The sequence below is a fragment of the Maylandia zebra genome, linkage group LG10 (genome assembly GCF_041146795.1).
Source record: "Maylandia zebra isolate NMK-2024a linkage group LG10, Mzebra_GT3a, whole genome shotgun sequence".
Lineage (NCBI taxonomy): Eukaryota > Metazoa > Chordata > Actinopteri > Cichliformes > Cichlidae > Maylandia > Maylandia zebra.
In genome coordinates this window covers 22,814,978-22,833,902 of record NC_135176.1, presented here as the reverse complement: position 1 = coordinate 22,833,902, position 18,925 = coordinate 22,814,978, and the positions used below count along the sequence as shown (strand labels likewise).

Genomic DNA, 18,925 nt, shown 5'->3' with positions numbered 1-18,925 from the left:
AAGGGTAAAAAGTCTGGTTGAGCATTGCTGAGTCATTTGCTTACTTTAAAGAAGATGACACTGAAGGCTTCAGCTTTCCAGTTTCCTCATTAGTTTACTAAATAGTAGGCTTTTCATACTCTAAGCTTATTCTAAGCTGTATGGTACAAAGAGAAGAGTCAGTCCAGGTTAGGAGTCTGCTTTAAAAAAGAAAAATTGGAGTCATGGCTGTTCTTGACAATCCTGATGAGAACAGAGGCTGAGCCAGGCTTTGTTCTGCCAAAGTACATCTGTCATGAAAGCACTTTTATCTGTCCTCCTTTCACCGCTTACACAGAGGTCACTTTTATATTTAGTGTATCGTCTGACTGAACAACTGTCTCCTATAACTGAATAAAAGAGGGGGAAAACACTACTAAATAAGTTAAATGAAACTCCCCTTTGTGCTTGTATGCCTCTGCTAATCACTCAAATTGCAGTTGAAATCAGATCTGTTCAGGTTCATGTGATTTATGTGGTAAATCATATGAACCTGTTATAGGTGTCCCCAGATGTTAGTGTTACTAACTATGAATCCTACCAACTGTATGGTCACAGTCTGTGGCTACTTTAAAAAAGCTATAAGATATCATAGTCAAATAGTGACATAGTATAACCTATCATCACTGCATCAGTTCATGTGACTAAACTTTTAAAAGTGAAATATTGCCATTAATAGTTATTGCCAAAAGTATGTTTTGTCACAATGTCACTTTTGCCATCAAAGAGATACTGTGTTGAGGAAGTTTGGATGGATGGACGGATAATTATCCTTCTAGCGTAATCCTTGATGACACGTTTGCTGGGTGCAGATGAAAACTGCTTCTTCTGCACAATAAATGCTTTACCAGCACAAACCTTTTTAGCACATTTGACACAAGTCGGAAGAGTGGGTTGTTTAAAAGTCAAACTACAGATAGCACGAACACTTCAGTGTTGTTCATGTGCTAAGAAGCCGGCCTGACTGTTAGGGATACAAGATTGAAAAGTCTGACACATCCATCCTGGGAGGCTCTTTAACCTTATTTCAGCCGCAGCTGGTCAGCAGCCAAACCATTCCAGGCGGATGCAGCTGCCTGGCCTGGTGTCCCCAGCTGCTTAGCAGTCCTGACTTCATAGTCAGGACTGCTAAGGGGCAATCGGGGCGATCGTGGCTCAAAGAGTTGGCAGTTCGTCTTGTAATCGGAAGGTTGCCGGTTCGAGCCCCGGCTCGGGCAGTCTCGGCCGTTGTGTCCTTGGGCAAGACACTTCACCTACCACCTACTGGTGTTGACCAGAGGGGCCGATGGCACAATATGGCAGCCTCGCCTCTGTCAGTTTGCCCCAGGGCAGCTGTGGCTACAACTGTAGCTTGCCATCACCAGTGTATGAATGTGAGAGTGAATGAATAGTGGTATTGTTAAGCACTTTGAGGGGTCAAGAAAAGCGCTATATAAAAATGCAATCTGTTGTTGTTATTATTATTATAGTTCATACTTCTGTGAGATTGCCACCTCAAGCTTTTGCTTTCACTTTTTGAAACTATAGATTTAGATTTGCACAATTCAGCAATTTTTGGGTAAATTCACAAGCAAAGTGAAAACAAGAAAAACAGCCGAGATGTGAGCTTCTGCAGTACCCTGGGCTGCCATTCCTTTTTATTTGGCTACATCAGGCCAGTAGGCATTTATATAAGTTGATGTATAATGCTGATGGTTTACTGCTGCTTCTGATTTTAGGCTGCTGTTCTAATAATGCCGTAGGAATGACATTTTGTGGCAGGAAAAAAAAATCCCATGATTTAACAGACGTGCATGGCTGCTACATAACCAAGACAACTTGACAGTGAATATTTGATCTTTTTTAAATCAAACTCAAACCAGAAACCTACCTGTGGTGGAATGTGAGATTTTATGTGTTTTTGTGTACCATTTGAATTGAGCCCTGTCGACTTATCTGTGGAACTGTGGCCCACTTACCTACTTCTTCAAAGGTCTAAGTCGCCGTAAGGCCTCTTGTGCCAAATCCATGAAGACCACTGGGTGTGAATTTGCCAAACTCTGTCCTACCTGCCATGCTTCAATCATGCCCGAATGAGCATGCACTTAACCCACTAGCAGAATAAAGGCCATTGTTGTATGGTGCTGGCTTACCTTACATCCACGTTTACTATCATGACTGAGTGAGTCTCCTGCTCTGCTCCAGTGATGCAGTCATTACTTTAAAAGCCACATTAATTCAGAATGATGTTAGTTTGTGAACTTATTGACTTAGTGCCAAATATGGGTTTGTGCAGGAAATTCAGAATGTGTGGAAGTAACACAATGTCTTTCATTGGGATCGTGATCACGGGGAATTTTCTTTGACAGTGACAGTAAAGTAAACAACCGACTGAATGTTTTGTTTTTATGGTTTGCAGCTATGACAACATCAGTGACACACTGAAAGCCAGACACTGCGTGCTGACGGCTCTGTTGCCTCCCAGTCAGTCTGCTGATGCCCCACACCACAGGGAACACTTAAAGACAAACACACTCTGCGCTGGCCTCAGAGCGTTGTCCTTGTTCTCTCACATTATGTTTAATTCTCAAAGCGGTCGGTGTCAGCTTATGAATGTGTGGCCGGCCAAAACACAAATTTGTTACAAGGTTGAAACTCCAAGGAACGCTGTTAGTCATTTGTCTCTCTTCCATCAGCATTATTCACCGTCTAAACCGAGTAAGATACTGGAGGAAACACAAGACAGGGAATTTTAGCAGGCTCTTGGCATCTCTGCAAACCTTGACGCTTTAATCACATTCATGTGAGGGGAAATTTCTTCTGCCTTGTCAAGTTACTGCATTAGATGCCAAAAGAGCCACGGAAACTGCCACAGTGGAACTCAGCAGAGAATAGTGCTACTTGTGTTTAATTTTGCTTCAGTACACTGAAAAAAAAAATACACTCTGCTATCTTTTAAAAGCATCGTGCTTGATCATTATTTTCCTCTTTCTCCTGTGCATTCTATGATCATGCAGTGTGTTAGATATGCTTTTGTATTTGTAGGATTGTGTTTCTTCATGTTTCCATGCAAAAAAAGAAAAGATGGTCATGTCTGCACATCCCTGCAGGCAGACTTTTCCCTGTTGTAAATTATCCAATGTGAAACCTTTTGACTAGTCTGTTATCTGTTTATACAGATAAAATCTTCTCCTGTGGTTTTAATCCACACACAAAAATAGAGGCTGCCTTGGTAACAACTCAAACAAATAAACACACAATTACATTTTCTCATTTTCATTTTTCAGGCTTGGTCACTTGAGTCATTTGAGTTTGATTTTGTCTGTTGTGCCCTTAGTCGGTTTCTTTATCAGGAGCTCCTGGAAATTTCAGATGCTGCCCCAGTGAAGTGGCCCTTTGGCTGAAAACAGCCACGGCTTTAATTCACTGATGACAACCTGTTAGATGAGACCTGAGGACGTGGCTTGTTGGACTTCACTGTAGCCCACAGTGTGACTGACCTTGAAAGTCTTTTTCAGATTTGTGGAGTCTAAGAGCTCTTTTCTTCACCTCTCTCTTTTACACACACACACACACACACACACACACACACACACACACACACACACACACACACACACACACACACACACACACACACACACACACAGGTTAGGCAGGTCGGTGTTATTTCTAATCCACTTGATGAAAGTTTTCACCAGTCCTTTCACCTCTCTGTGAAGCCAAAGTCACCCCCATGCTGTACCAGGATAAAATAAAATACCAAACTGTCATTATTCTGTCCACTTTTTATTAGAAGGCTGTTTTACTCTGACATATGTTATTCATGAGACTTACACGAGGCACAGTTATCAATATACTACAAAGTCCTAACGGAACCAGTGTCCTAAATTTGACCCCATGGAGATTTGTGGAACATGTAGATATTTGGCCGTTACATAATTACGTTCCTGTTTACTGACTTCGTTGACTCCTGCTTCCCTCGTTCGCCCTCTCGACTCAGCAGACCTGCCGCCTGAAAGCTGCGCGTCTGCCGCGCTGCTGACACGATCTTGTCTCGTTTGTGCTGGCCTAAGTATTCTAAGCACCCTGAGGTGTCGCCGGTGAGGGGGCCAGACAAGCACTTGAAGAAACATCAGCATGATCTCGCTGGGAGTTGTTTAAGCGCGCAAGTGCTGAACGGACAGCGCCAAAGTGGACGTCTTTCAGGACACCTGTAATACCTGCTAGGCGCACACCTGTGTCCGCTCAAGTTAATCTAAGTATCAGTGCATCAGCTAGAAGGAATTATATTTTGATTATTAGGTTAATTCTTACCTTTACAGACATAATACGTATGTGTGCATAAATATGGCGAGTGTTCTCTTTAACCAAATGTGTCCCGATCTCTTTCGTTCTCTTTTCAGTGTTATACTATAAACTCAGAGAAACAAAGCCTTCCATTAGTCTTAAGCCACAACCATGAGTGTGCTTGATTTCATTGTAAAATTTAAGATGAATCAAATACACATATATTACCTATGCATCAGGAGCCACTGCAGTACCACCTTTGGCTTTAATTCAATTCCTTCCTGCCTGACTGTCTGCTCAACACACACACACACACACACACACACACACACACACACACACACACACACACACACACACACACACACACACACACACACACACAGCACTTCAGTACTAGTTTCCCCGTCTTTCTCGGCCACTTGTGCAGGGCTCCACTATGGCAGAGCGCAGGAGAAACTGGGAGAAATCAGGGGACGACCTGCCGGTTTATCTCGCCCGGCCCGGCACGGCCGACCAGGTGCCCAGGCAGAAACACGGAGGCTTGTTTTGCAGCATTGAGGACGCGTTCGAGAGTAAAACGATAGACTTTGATGCCCTTAGCGTCGGGCAAAGGGGATCCCGCACCCCGCGGAGCACCAAACGGCTAACCGGTCTGGAAGCGAAGAGCCCGGCGAGTGACAGTAAGAGCTCCCCTGCTGTGGAAAGTCCCACAGCAGACAAGCAAGAACGCAAAGGCTCCCCTCAGATGAAGATCGGAACCAGCGGCGGAAAAGAAATATTGCAGAACCTGGAAGATGAGAAGGTAAAGAGACTAACTTTTTTTTTTTTTTTTTTGCAACAAACTGTTTCAGCATAAATGACAGAGGTGGCTTCCACTGTGTGTCACTGTTTTTCCTACAAGTTCTCTGCAGCTACCCTGAATTTTTTTTTTTTTAATTATGCTTAAATGAAAATGATAAAATTGTTTCCATTATAAGAGTCCATATTATAGATCTCGCTGTGTCCTTTAGTTGAGTTTTCAAGTTTGTCACTGAATAATCACAATGACATGCCATGAGAGCAAAAACTGAAATAGGAAGTCAAAAACTGTCCAGTCCTTACAATCTACAAAGAGTATAAGAAGCTGAGTTATCCATAATTCTGTTGACTGAATGTGCCATTATGCCACATCACTATGTAATTAAAGACACTATTTTGTTTGGAGAAATAACCTTGGTGTTGAAGTGCATAGAACAAGCCACAGAACGTAAAACAATCATGAAATAAATGGCATTAGGATTTTATGACTTAGCATTATTTCTTAGTAAAAAATATTCATTTGTAAGATTTTACCAAGAAACAATCAGCTGTGTCTGGGAAACAGCCCACTATCCATCCAACATTCATTAACTTTTGTTTTAACTGAGAAATTGTGCAATACAAACTACTTACCACTGTGTAGCATCCCCTCTACTTTTAACAAAAGTCCATAAATGTATGGGTACTGAGGAGACCAGCTGCTGGACTTTCATGAGAGGAGTGTTATCCCATTTTAGCTGCTCAACAGTCTTATCTCTGTCTTATATTTGCTCCAAATGTTTAAATTGGTCTGGACTGCATGCAGGCCAATTCATTACCTAGACTCCTCGAGTATTAAAGTTATGCCATTTCCATAGCTGTAGGATGCAGTTCAGCATTGTTTAGCTGTAATATACAGGACCTTCCCTGGAAAAGAAACCATCTGTATATACCTTTCAGCACTGATGGTGCCTTTTCAGATGTACCACCTACCAGTTCCACATGCACTGACACATCCATCATACCATCAGAACAGCAGGGTTTTTAATTCAGTGCTGATAACAAGCCTCTTCTGTAGTATGTAGCATCCATGTTTCACAAAAATAATATCCATTTGGCTGGCCACAGAACAGTTTTCCACTTTGCATCAGCCCATTGTATCATCATCCAGAGATGATGATGGTGTTTCTAGAGCATCTTCACATATGGCTTCTTCTTTGCATGACAGAGCTTTAACCTGCATTTGTGGATGGCACAGTGAACTTTTTTCACAGATAGGGATATTCCTCAGCCCGTGCAGTGATTTCCATGTCAGAATCACACCTGCCAAGGCCGAAGATCACAGTGATCCAATATAATTTTTTTTACCTTGTCTCTTGCATACAGAGATTTCTCTGGATTCTTTTACTGTGATTATGATATTAGATGATGTGAAAATCAAAGTCTGTTTGTGTGTTGAGGAGCATTATTCTGAAATCATTTCACAACTCGTAGAGGCAATATTTTTAGAAGATTTGTGAACCTCTGTGAACCTCCCCTGTTTACTTCTGCCCATGTTTACTTTGAAACCTAGTGGAAACCAACAAACAGTTGGTCTGTTCTCCTAATCAGCTTGGTACACCTAGCATACACCACCAAAGTACGGACAGGGCAAATTGAGCCTGGCACTGAGCCGTCAACTGCTCCAAGCCGTCACTGAGAGCTGTTCATAGCTCAACCGACTGTGATGGGTAGGATTGGGTCAATGCCTTTGGCAAGAATGCAGGGATGGGCAAGAGGACCACCCCTTTCCAGTCCGGCAACCACCCACAGCAATCCCTATGGCCCAACAGAGCATGGAGCTCACTGACCCTTCTAGACCTACATGGTGGTTCAAAATGAGGACGCTAAAAGGTGCCAAGGAACTGGGTGGAACTGGGTACCCAGGCCTGCAAACTGTAAGCCGCTGGGCTCCCCTCAAGAACTGGGAAACTAAAGAGGAGTCGGCATCGCTAAGTTCTGAGTGACCAACGCAAACGGGCCTGATCGCTGCCACCATGCCAGCAATCAGGGAGTCAGTGAGTGGGGTGAGCCTACCGCTATAGCCTGGTAGCTGCAGAGGATACCGTGATACCCAGTTGAGGCCGAAACTACTGTAATGCCAAGGACAACAACCTGCAACTCCAGTACATTTATGTGCTGGGACACCCAAAAGCCAGTCCAGTGGCTGTTGACCCCACAGTCCTCGTCGACTGCACAAGGCATCTGTGAAGACTAACTAGACTAACTGTGAAGTAGATCTACCGCTTGGCCCTACTCCATGTTGGACAAGTCTCTCCACAAACAGAGAGCTTGGTGGAGCCCTCAAGAGACTACCAGTGTTGTCTTGTGGGACTGCTGCGAGCAGACCCAGGCTCAGCAGGTGCCGTTGGAGAGGTCTCATGTTTAGGAGCACTAACAGAACCACCTACACCATGGGAGCCATGTGGCCCATCAGGTGGAGATAGCCCCCAGCTAACCTGTGAGTGTAACCTGAATTGGTTTAGGAACACCCTGAAGGCCTGCTCTCGCTCCACAGTGAGGGACATGGAGTCCCTGATGGAGTCCAGGGATATGCCCAGAAATGTTGTGACTATTAAAGGCTGCTGCCTGCTCCTTTTCAGATTCAGGCACAACCCCATAGCCAGAACATGCTACACAGAGCTACATGGCTGCGGTATTGTTCTACTGATGTGGCACAGACCAGCCAGTTGTCTGAATAGTTCAGGACCCTGCGGCCCCTGAGCCTAATAGGAGCCAGGACAGCGTCCATGCACTGCATGAAGGTTTGGGATGCAAGAGAGATGCTGAAGGGGAGGATTGAGAATTCGAACACCTTGTCCTCGAATCTGAACTTCAGGAACCGACCGTGCTTCTGCCAGATAGGAATCTGGAAGTAGGTGTCCTTCAGGTCAGTAGTTGCAAACCAGTCCCTGACATTGATGGCCTACCTCACCTTGGGGACCATCAGCATCTTGCACCACTTGCCTTGGCTGTACGTCCTTCAGCTTTCCCCTGCATGTGTGCGCTATGTCTGTGGCTTCAGCTGAGGCCTGAGGTCACCAGGACCCCATGCTGGAAGAGATAGTCTCTCACTCCACTCCACTCACCAAGGTTACAAAGTAACCGTAAGATTTGTTTTTTGTGTACTATTCTGAATAAATCGTGAGTGTACGACATTAGCAGATCATTGCATTCTGTTTTTACTTACATTTTACGCATCATATTCAGAACTAGGTTTGTATGATAAAGTAGAAGACAGAGAGAAAAAAAAAGGAGAATGACTGGAAAGCCTCAAAGCTGGAGAAATTACAATTTTTATCATATCATATCACTACAGGCTTGTGCCACTAAAGACATAAGTCCTGTTTTTAAAAAAAAAAAACCCACAGAACTGCTTACTATGATGATGATGGGGCGATCATGGCTCAAGAGTTGGGAGTTCGCCTTGTAATCGGGAGGTTTCTGGTTCAAGCCCTGGCTTGGACAGTCTCGGTCGTTGTGTCCTTGGGCAAGACACTTCACCCGTTGCCTACTGGTGGTGGTCAGAGGGCCCGGTGGCGGCAGTGTCCGGCAGCCTCGCCTCTGTCAGTGCGCCCCAGGGTGGCTGTGGCTACAAAGTAGCTTGCCATCACCAGTGTGTGAATGGGTGGATGACTGGATGTGTAAAGCGCTTTGGGGTCCTTAGGGACTAGAAAAGCGCTATATAAATACAGGCCATTTATGATAGTGATGATGATATTGATATTTTACCAAATGTAGGAGTGTTACTGGGAACAACTGTATGGTTTACTAACAGGTGTAACTGCAGAGAAAGCAATTAAGAGCCTTGTTTAGATTAAATATGCTTTATATTCCCAAAATATATATATATATATATATATATATATATATATATATATATATATATATATATATATATATATATATATATATATATATATATATATATATATATATATATATATATATATATATATATATATATAATAAAGGTAGTGTGTGCTAGCAATAAGCATCCATATTCTATTGGATCGCCACAAAAGAACCAGTATCTAAATGAATAATGTTTTCTGTGTCTTAGTCTGGTGAAATACTCCTTTAATACTTAACGCTTCTTATATTTATACTTAATAATACTTATACTTATGTTACACTTGAACATCTTTGATACCTTTTCCATTATGCTTAAAGTCCTTACAAATTATTTGGGAAACTCTATACCGTTTAAATATTTGCATTTTAATTTTTGATATTGAGAAAAGGTACGTTTGTGTCTGTTATGTGTGATTAAAAATGACACAAGTCTTTCAGCACCATGGAGAGAGAGACACAAACAAAAGCACCACGGAAAGAATCCAGTGCTAAGTAAAGGTAATAATTACTTTATATTAGTGGTTCACAACCCATTTATCTGAATCAACCCAGTAGACCAGACAACACAACAGCACAGATGGAATTTTCTAAACTCATTTTATATAGTTATACTTTACGCTTAACTACCCAAAAGTGGAAATAAATTTTTCAGCAATTAGTTAATTTTTTTTTTATTACTTAACCCCTTAACAAATTAATTCAAGTTATTTTACTAATTTCTGTACTACTTTCAGCTTACCATTGACTCTTAGCTATTACTTCCTACTTATTGGTTTTCTTCACGTAAGCTATTTATTGTCTATTTGAACTCTTTATCTGTGCTACTAAATAAAAAAAATCAGCTGTTGTAATTTAAGCTGGCTCTTTTATTGCTTTTTTTATATTTGTAATTATTCCTTTTTTGTTTAACATTTCTGCTTTGGTCGCACTCAATTAATAAATTTGAATTTTGTCTTTGGCAGATTACTTGAGATAAGCTTTTCACATACTTCATGAACTCCTTGTACCCCTAATTGGAATTTAATTAGAGTTACTCTCTAACTGTGCTATTAGAGAGTACAATTTATTTATTTTTTTTTAAAAAGGTTGTTTCTGAAGTGTTTCCATATTCTACATTCAAGGAAAGAAAATGATACTTGTAATGCTACTTTTTTGTAAAAAAAAAATACATTGGATAAAGTCAATCCATCGGGGCTCTAAATGTATGAGTACTGCTTTTTGCCATAACATAAGTGTGGGACAAGAACTGATGATAATATTTGTATGTGTGACCTAGCAACTATTCTAAAAATTCACTTCATCCACTCTTAATTGACACTGGCTTAGAGCAGTACACTCTAGGCACCAAAAGATGATGATTCATGTCTCGCTCTCTGGCTCTTGTTCAATACACACACACACAATTTTGGCTGAGAGCAGTAGAATCACTGGACTAGACAAAGTGGTGTGATTACCATTTTGCCATTTCATCACCAGAATGTGGTCATTTATTGGCACACAAGAGTACTTCTTTGAAGCACGGACGGAGAAAACAGATTTTAAAAAGACCAGGAAAGAGTTAAGCAGATTACACAATAAGTTAATATAGAGCAAGATGTCATAGATTACAGACAAATGGAATCTAATAAAAGTCATTATGGTGATGTCAACTCTAAAATGAAATTAGTAGCACACCTTGGTAAACATTTTAAAATGATCCCCGCATAGTATGTTTGAGCTGAATTTCAGCTTTAAGGTTTGCTGTTATGTGCTACACAGCATTTAAGAGAATGTGGGGAAGTTCTGGCTGCTAATATTTCCTACAAAGATTGGAAAACAATGGGATTGTCAGTTTACACTTTAAAAACTTTAAAACTACAAAACTCTCTGACACAGATTGCCTTTCTTGATGATGCAAGTCCTTCATCTTCAGATTGGTCACTAATTAAAATATGACTGCCTGCTGTTGTTTCTGCTGCACAGGCAGATCTGCACTCTTATCCAACTTTCATTTAACAGAGACTCAGCAACAAAGCAGTAGACTGACAGACCTTTGTGTGAGTAATGCAAGTAAACTGACTGAAGCTGTGGAGCTGTATCTCTTTGAGTACAGGTTTTCTACATGCTTTTTCCCCCCACCGTTGCAGTTAAATGGTGTTCCCTTTTTTGTTTACACGTCTGTGGTTCTAGTGCTGTTATTCATTCAGTCTCAGACAGTTTGAGACTAAGCTGCTGCACTCTACATTTATCTGCATTTAAATCTTCACATTATCCTTATGATATATTTGATTCCCGCCTTCTGAATCATTCCCGCCTTTAATTGTCTTAAAATACTGTAAAAAAAATAAACATAGATTTCTTCAGCGTGGCAGGTGGCCTTTTTCCCTCATGTGGCCTGATACTGAACTGCAATATTGCTGCTTTCAGGGGACCAGATGATTCAGCAGAAACCAGCAGACAATAGAGTAAGGTTGTGTTTTTGTTTCCCCCCCCCCCCCCCCTGGTTTGGAAATTGTTAGAGGACACAGGGAAGGCAGGATGTGTTTATCCCTTTGTTATTAACTGGTACATTTAGCGTGCCAGTAAAACTTAACAGCATCTTTGTCTGGCAAACAAATGACGAGTGGAAAAGCTGCCCGTTTGTATTTTTATGACAAATGTTGTTACCCCTCCTTCCTATCTGATTACACCTGGTTCACTTTGATTTGAACTACAGTAAGTCATGATATTATTGACATTGTCATGCAAACTCTCAATATCATTCGTTGTTTTGTGGCTATGGTGAACTGAACTGCTCACTATGTGTTCCTGTGTTGTTCCCTGTTCGCTGTAGTAATACTGAACAATAACAATCATAATTATAGATTTTACTGGTTTTCCTCCTGTCTGGTGGGCTAATTAGTCCTGTGAGCTGCTGCAGTGGAGTGAATAATGGAGACTGGCTAACCAGATGTCCAGAGAGAGAGGAAATGGCTCCAACCCCATCTTCTTTTTTTTTTTGTGATGTCCTGCAGGGTGGAAGTCACATTGACACATGTATTCAGAAAGCATAAAACTATACATATACACTGACATGTAGACTTGTCTAAATTAAAACATGCACACACATGCTTCTTTAAGCTGTCACAGAGATACTCTAGGAGCAAATGAAATAAGCACTCTACTAATGTTGCATATAACACTCAGTTTAGTCTTTATAATCAGCAGATAGAAACAGAGGATGTCTGTGCCTCCCTCTGGTTAAGTCTGAAAAATAACTCTAATTATATTGGGTGCAGTAAAGAGATGCTTTTGTATCATAAATATATTCAGTGTTTTGGGAGAATGAATCATAAAAGGGACCAAAAATAAACACTAAGAAGAATGCTGCTTCATATGTCTTCATATCGGTCAAGACTGAGCATTGATAGAGCCTTAAATGTTTAGAGTTAAGCAAAATTTTAGGAGGTTTAATTCTGCGTTCTGCGTAGCCTATTTTCTTTATCCTCCCCCCGCATTTTCAGAATTGTCCCACTACCACAAAACAACTCCAGATCATTTAGTCTTCTTCAATTCGCCAATGTCGTCTATATGAAGAGATCACATAGTGGCTGAGGTGGTCAGCATGATTGTGCTTGTGTGTAAACTGATAATATAATTTTATATGATTGTTGGGTAGTGAACTGGAAGCTTCTCACTCCATTCACTGTGGTGTGAAATGTGCTCCAACAGGCTTGATGACCTGACAGAGACTTTTCTGCATCCCTGATCTGTCTGCACCCTGTCTGTCTGTCAGTGTCAGCCGGTTAATGTGGTCTGCAGAGGTAGCAATCCTGCAAACTTGAGTGTGTAGCGCTGATGCATTCTCCAAGTCCTGGAAATGCTGAGGTAATGCCTTTCTGCCTCACTGCCATGAAAGGACATGCCAGGATGAAGGCCCCGTGTCTGCTTGTAGCAAAAAAAAAAAGAAAGAAAGATTTAAACCCTTATTTTTGTACAACAATTGGGTAGAACTGTGCTGTAAAACCTTCCTACATTACTCTGTAAAGCAATATTTAAAAAAAAAAGACAAAATGAAGCAAATGAAAGTATGATATATATATATACATATTTTAAGTTGCTAGTGTAATATAGACACACAAATAGGCACACCCTTTGTCACGCACCTGCTTCTACATGCATGTCACTCTCAGGATCTCATTATGGCTGCATTAGAGCTGAGGAGGGGAGTGGCAGAGCGAAGAGGGACCCACTTTAGGTTCAAACAATGGAGACACATGGCTGGGTGGGAACATGCAGAGAGAGAGAGAAAGAGTGTGTGTGTGTGTGCAATGTTACGGGCAAGCTCTGTGACAGCTGCCACACCATTTTGCTCTTCTGTGTCCCGCAAAACAAAACACACAACCTCCTGGTTATGACTGATATAAATCTACAATTTCAAAGGGAATATTTTTTTTTCTTGCCATTAAATCTATTTAGCAGACTGGCAAAATTTTAAACATCCAATATGTATGATTAACACACGGCAGTGAAGTCAGTGGACATGTTTAAAATGAGTAAATCTTTCCATTACATATTGTTTATAATAACGATGGTGATTTCTATCCCATGTTCCTTTGTTTCCTCTTAGTTCTGCCAATTTTCCCCTAATCAATCAGACCTCAGTGACTTCAGCCGTAAACACACAGGCGCAGACTACACCACAAACTAGTGCGCCTCAAAACCAGCTGCTTCAAGGACTTTGCTATTTCTCTCGGATAGGTCAGTGATGACAGATATTGGATACGCAGCACACTTTATGTAAAAAACAAAAAACAAAAACAAAAAAACAACGTGTGACAGCAGTGTAACGCAAAGAAGAGGATGCCTGCTGGAGGCTGTTCACCAGCTTCTCCACTGCGCCCTCCGGTGGAAAGATTGTGACATCACGCTTTCCAAACTGAACATACTGAGGGAGGGGCCGTGTGCCTGGACCACAGACGCTCCTATAGCACTCTGCGAGCCACTCCACATCGCACTGACAAGAGGGGCGACTATTCCTTGAAGCTCCCATCCAGGCGAGGGCCGCTGCAGCATCCATAAACGGAGGAATATCGCTTTTAAAAGCTCGGTATTTTTTTTTAAAAAAAGAAAAGGTGGAATCGAACAGAAGATGTCTTATCAAGGAAAAAAGAACATCCCAAAGATCACAGTGAGTAAAGAGTTATTTCTCCTTCACTGGCTGCAGGAACTTTGATGGCTGCTGCTTCAAATCACTGCAGAAGGTTTCAGCGTTTTTTTGCGCCGCTGCGATGGATCTTTGTCACATACACCGATGCAAGCTCAGAGCAACATGAAAATGCTCTTTCTATTGTCAGAGCCGACTGCAGGAAGCCGCTGGAACAATGCGCGCAATGATATGGCATGTCTGGCTACCATAGTGACAGTCAGGCAGGGAGATAAGGCGTTTTCTTAAAGGTGTCCTGCATCCTCTTTGTTGAAGCGATCCATGCCGTTGTGCAGAACGGATACCGGCTCGCCCATTAAAAAAAATCACCGTGCATAACGGAGACTTTATGGTGATTTAAAATATGTAACTCATTCTTATATATTTAGAATAATGCAGTTAATTAGATTTATTCCCCTACACTCCACCTAGATTTACAGCGTAAAGATATTAGAAGAACGTGTCCAACCCTTGTGGGGCTTTTTAAGGCCCAGCCGGTCTTGTTCATGGGAGGATTTTGAACAGTAATGTTGATCTCATTTTTCGAATACCCTTCTTGCCATTTTGGTGCACAGTGATTTCATGACATACATAAAAGTATCAATGCACATTCTGGTCACAATGCCCTGGACGCTTGCAAATGACTGAAAAAGGAGGGGGGAGGGGGTCCTAAAAATAATGGTCACTTATTATACATGAACTCATTGTTTCGCCTGAAGCCCTTAATTGTTTTATTGCAGGAAAAAAAGCCCTCTCTGTGATTTCATAGGGGGGCCTCGGAAATCATAGACAGGGTTTGTCTTTCAGGCTGGTGCAGCAGCAGAGAGTGAGAGGGACAGGGGGAGAAGAGAGGTGGGGTAAATACACGCCCATCTGTGATAAGCTGGCCTTGTGAAGGGGTGCTTGTATTTCTGCATCACCACAAGGAGAAAGATTCAGGGTCGGCTCAGAGCATTCAGGGTGGAGCGGGGTGGGGGGTTGAATTCAGGGCAGACTGGTGTTACACAGCCAGCCAGCTGGGTGTTGGTGTGTGTTACAACTGCAGAGGAACCTCTCCCTCTCCTTTTTTTTCTTTCTGTGTGTGAGCATCTGAAACGCCTGTTTTCCAGCACTCATTGTTGAAGCTCAGGCTGCAGTTCGGGGTGTGTTGCTCAGATGTGGGAGACTTTGCTTTTTTCTTATCTCCTCAGCTAATTGTACACAATTACATTATTACTGTAAAATTAGGAGATGTCGATAATATATGAAAATCTATGAAAATAGTGAAGGCATGTTTAACAGTCACTAGAAGTGCTGCCAATTTGAATGACGATAACCGCTAAGGTAAAGGATGTTTTGTAGGTTTGGGGGTTTTAAAAATACAAAGGGAATGCTAATTGTGTCAAAAATACACACACATGCAGCAATAAAGTAACAGAAAGCATTTAGCAGATCACCAGCCAAAGTAACATGAGTAAGCTATGCTGGTTGATTGCCTCAAGATATATCATATTTGGTTACTGAGCTTGCTTTTTTGTGGATTTAGAAGAGCTCCAGCTGTAAGCGGCACATTAACACAGACTGACAGAAAGTACCACAATACAAGTTTTTCATGGACGTCCTAAAGCTGCTTCATGCAGTTTCAGTTGAAGGGGAGTAATTTATGATGTAAGCAACCACACTTTTCACTGTTTTATGAATTTAATTATAGTTTGATCTCAACATATGGGTGACTATTCCAACAATATTTAAGTGCTTTTGAAAAGTGATTTGAAACAATGTCTGGGTCAACCACTGAGTGGATTGCTCCCAAATCTGTTTGCGTCCAGTTGACAAGGTAGGGTGTACTACGTTCTTTCCTACATCCAAGTTATAACCATAGCCTCTAAGGATGTAGGGGAAAAACAGTTTGGCATATTGGAATATTTTGTGTGGCGATATTGTATAAAAATATTGATAATATTGATATTAATAAATGAATAAATAACAAATACTTGAAAATATATTAGACTAACAACAAGCGATGACCCTGGGCCAAGAGGGCTCGTCTTCTGCACCGTCATCCCGAGACAAGGTTAGTCGAGCAAACTTACCATAAATTGGCTGAAACGACCCTGGACACACTTAGCTTGACAGAGTATAAAATTTCCACTTGATCTTATTCAATTGCAGACTGATATCAGATTCATGGCAGACTGATTCCATCTTATGGCAACATTTATTGCAGGTTTTAGTGACAGTGTTGCTTGACAGTGTCATTTTGGAGCAAAAAAAACCCTCCCCCCAAAAACGACGTCGATAACTTTATGTTATTGGATAAAACCGATATTGACAAATTTTTATTTTGAGGACATCATTTGCAGTTGAAAAAAGGTGATAAATTGCAGTAGATGTTATTGCAATACTATTGCAATACTGAGCTTATCACCAAATGTCAAAAACTGCAATAATATTGTATCGTGAGTGAAATATTGTGATAGTATCATATCGTCGGGGGTCTGGTGAGTCCCACCTCCAATAACTTTATGAGAAATGTATTTTATGTTCAACAATGTATGGACTAACAACACATGTTGTTGTTTGATTTGGAGTTTATGGTAGTAGTAGTTCCCCTCCAACCATTTGATCAGCTTCTTAGAAATGCAAACACACAATACTTGCATTATTGGTTTATTCAGACGCAGACAAGCCAGGAGAATTGAAAGTGTCACGTTGTTTCAGTAAAGCAGACTAAAGCAAGAACCTCTTGTTACAAGTAATGGATGTTTTTCAAATAAATAACAGAAGCACTGTTGTCTTTGTCTTTTCTGTATCTAAACCATAAACATGTATATAAAAGATGGCCATAGCCTTCTTGTCTGAGAGCTAAAGCCAGTATAGAGGAACTTGAATTCTTTGTTATAGCCAGCAAGGGGCGAACTCTTGAGTTACAAAATGAGGTCATACTGTATAGAAGTTTATGAGGAAATGAGCCCATTGCTCACATGAGCCACTGGCCTTTCCTAATGAGTTTATGTTCTTAAACTAGTTTCAAGTCTTATTAAAATCGCATCATGTTAATAGACATTAAGTGGCTCCGCAGTGTAGTGGTTTACATATTTCCCAACAAGTGAAAGAGTCCACTTCAAATCCTTTTGGGGTTGCATCTGGTTTAAAAATCTACCAAATCAACCATGCAGACCTATCTGCTTTGTGACTCCTTGTGAGTAAGAGAGCAGCTGAAACTAAATTTCTTTGATGATAAAGCAGGTTATGCATCAAGGCATGGCTACCTTGTAATTGACAAATTGCTACTGTATGACCAGTCAGTTTCCATCTGGTTTCAAAAAAACAAGATGGCCACAGCCGAAATGTTCAGGCTGCGGCTTCAACACAGAACTTCCCCAACAAAAGGAGCCATGACCGTGGAGTACATCCACGTTTTATACAGAGTGTACGATCGAAATGCAGTTATGGCCCCAAACAACAGGAAACAACAGGCTTTGCTAATTACATGGAAGATCTACTATATACACAAGCAATAAAAAATGGAAATATAATGAATAGCAATTTATTATGCTTGGCGTAGTTAGTTTTTGGTTAGTTGGTTGGTTAATTAGTAATGGGGGCTACACAGACACCAGAGAACTACTTGTGTGCATATCATATCACTATGTTTAGATTTAAAAGGTGATTCTGCCCCATTGCTGCCCCAGAGGTTGGCATCTGTTGCATTAAAATAACCTTTTTTTTCACTGTAAGCCAGGAGTGTCCAACTCCAGGCCTCAAGGGCCGGTGTCCTGCAGGTTTTAGATATCACCCTGGGTCAACACACCTGAATCAGATGATTAGGTTGTTTGTCCAGTTACAGGCCTTTAACTCTGTAACTGGACAAACAACTCTTCATAGAGTTTTGATGCCATGGAATCATTGCGTTTGTAAGCTGTTTTCACATCTGTACTTCAACAGAGGTCCATTTGATGTTGTCGATGCTGGAGTATGCTGGTGTGTGAATATTGTATTGTCTGGTACATTCTTTAGTGGTGAGTGGATGTAGTGTGTGCTGCCTCTTAACCTGATTCCCTAGAAACTGTCTGAAGTTCGTGTGTGAAAGCCGCTATTAATTCTTACACAGGAGGACCTTAAACGCTCTACCTATTTCTAAGCCTCCTTCCTGACACCGACTCCTTATTTCCAAGCCTGTCCATTCTATTACAGCATTTTCATTTCGTTTGGGTTTTAGATCTGCCCTGTCACTTTTCTAGGTGTGGTCCCTTTTATTCCTTATACCCACTCACAGCAGCCACAGTGTTGTTCCAGGCGGTTACATGTCATCCGTAATCCCCTCCAGCTGGAGTGAGCATCGGTGGGTGAAACCCGTTCACCCTGTCGACGCTCCACAAATCAGCTCCCTGCCACACCAGACTGTACCGTCACCATGCAGACTGCAGCAAAGTGGGCTTCAGTGCAAACAAAATACCCCACGGCCACCCAGACATATCCGCGCAACTCACCATGGAAACAAACATACAGTTGTGATGGCAGGAAAATACAGCCCTTCTTCGGTTTGTCATTGCGGGGATGTGTTTTGACACACATGCGCACAAACAGGCATTTCTCAAACTTCTTGACTGAGAGAGTTAAAAATTCAACCTGTCTGACCCAATCAGATCCAGATTGTTGCACGGTTACACTACTCCAGCCTATCACAAGATCAACATTCCAGACCTTAACTGGCAGGGGCCCCTGCGATTAATTTAGATGGATAAGTCTCATTGTTTTCACTTTTCCAGAATGTGAAAAAAAATGCTGCACACTTTTTGCTGAACAGTAAATATTTTT

The 18,925-nt window shown here is 41.5% G+C and overlaps 1 protein-coding gene and 1 long non-coding RNA gene across 4 annotated transcripts in view; one reads left to right on the top strand and one right to left on the bottom strand.

Moving 5' to 3' along the window:
• The first annotated feature begins 4,711 nt into the window (after nt 1-4,711).
• The window catches only part of dpysl3 (dihydropyrimidinase like 3), a 45,498-nt gene continuing 31,284 nt past the window's right edge, over nt 4,712-18,925 (top strand). For 2 of the 3 annotated variants that reach the window (XM_076889343.1, XM_076889342.1), the window contains exon 1: nt 4,712-5,092. In XM_076889343.1, coding sequence (XP_076745458.1) covers nt 4,727-5,092 — 366 coding nt within the window. In that variant the 5' untranslated portion in view covers nt 4,712-4,726. Of the gene's footprint in view, nt 5,093-13,896; nt 14,111-18,925 lie in introns of those variants that run through there. The other variant, XM_014414218.3, reaches the window with a different exon arrangement.
• LOC143420863 (uncharacterized) lies at nt 11,431-13,391 on the bottom strand. Its single transcript, XR_013100616.1, has 2 exons — nt 13,086-13,391; nt 11,431-12,864 (listed from the first exon to the last, which is right to left on the bottom strand). It is a non-coding gene; the product is annotated as an uncharacterized LOC143420863 (long non-coding RNA).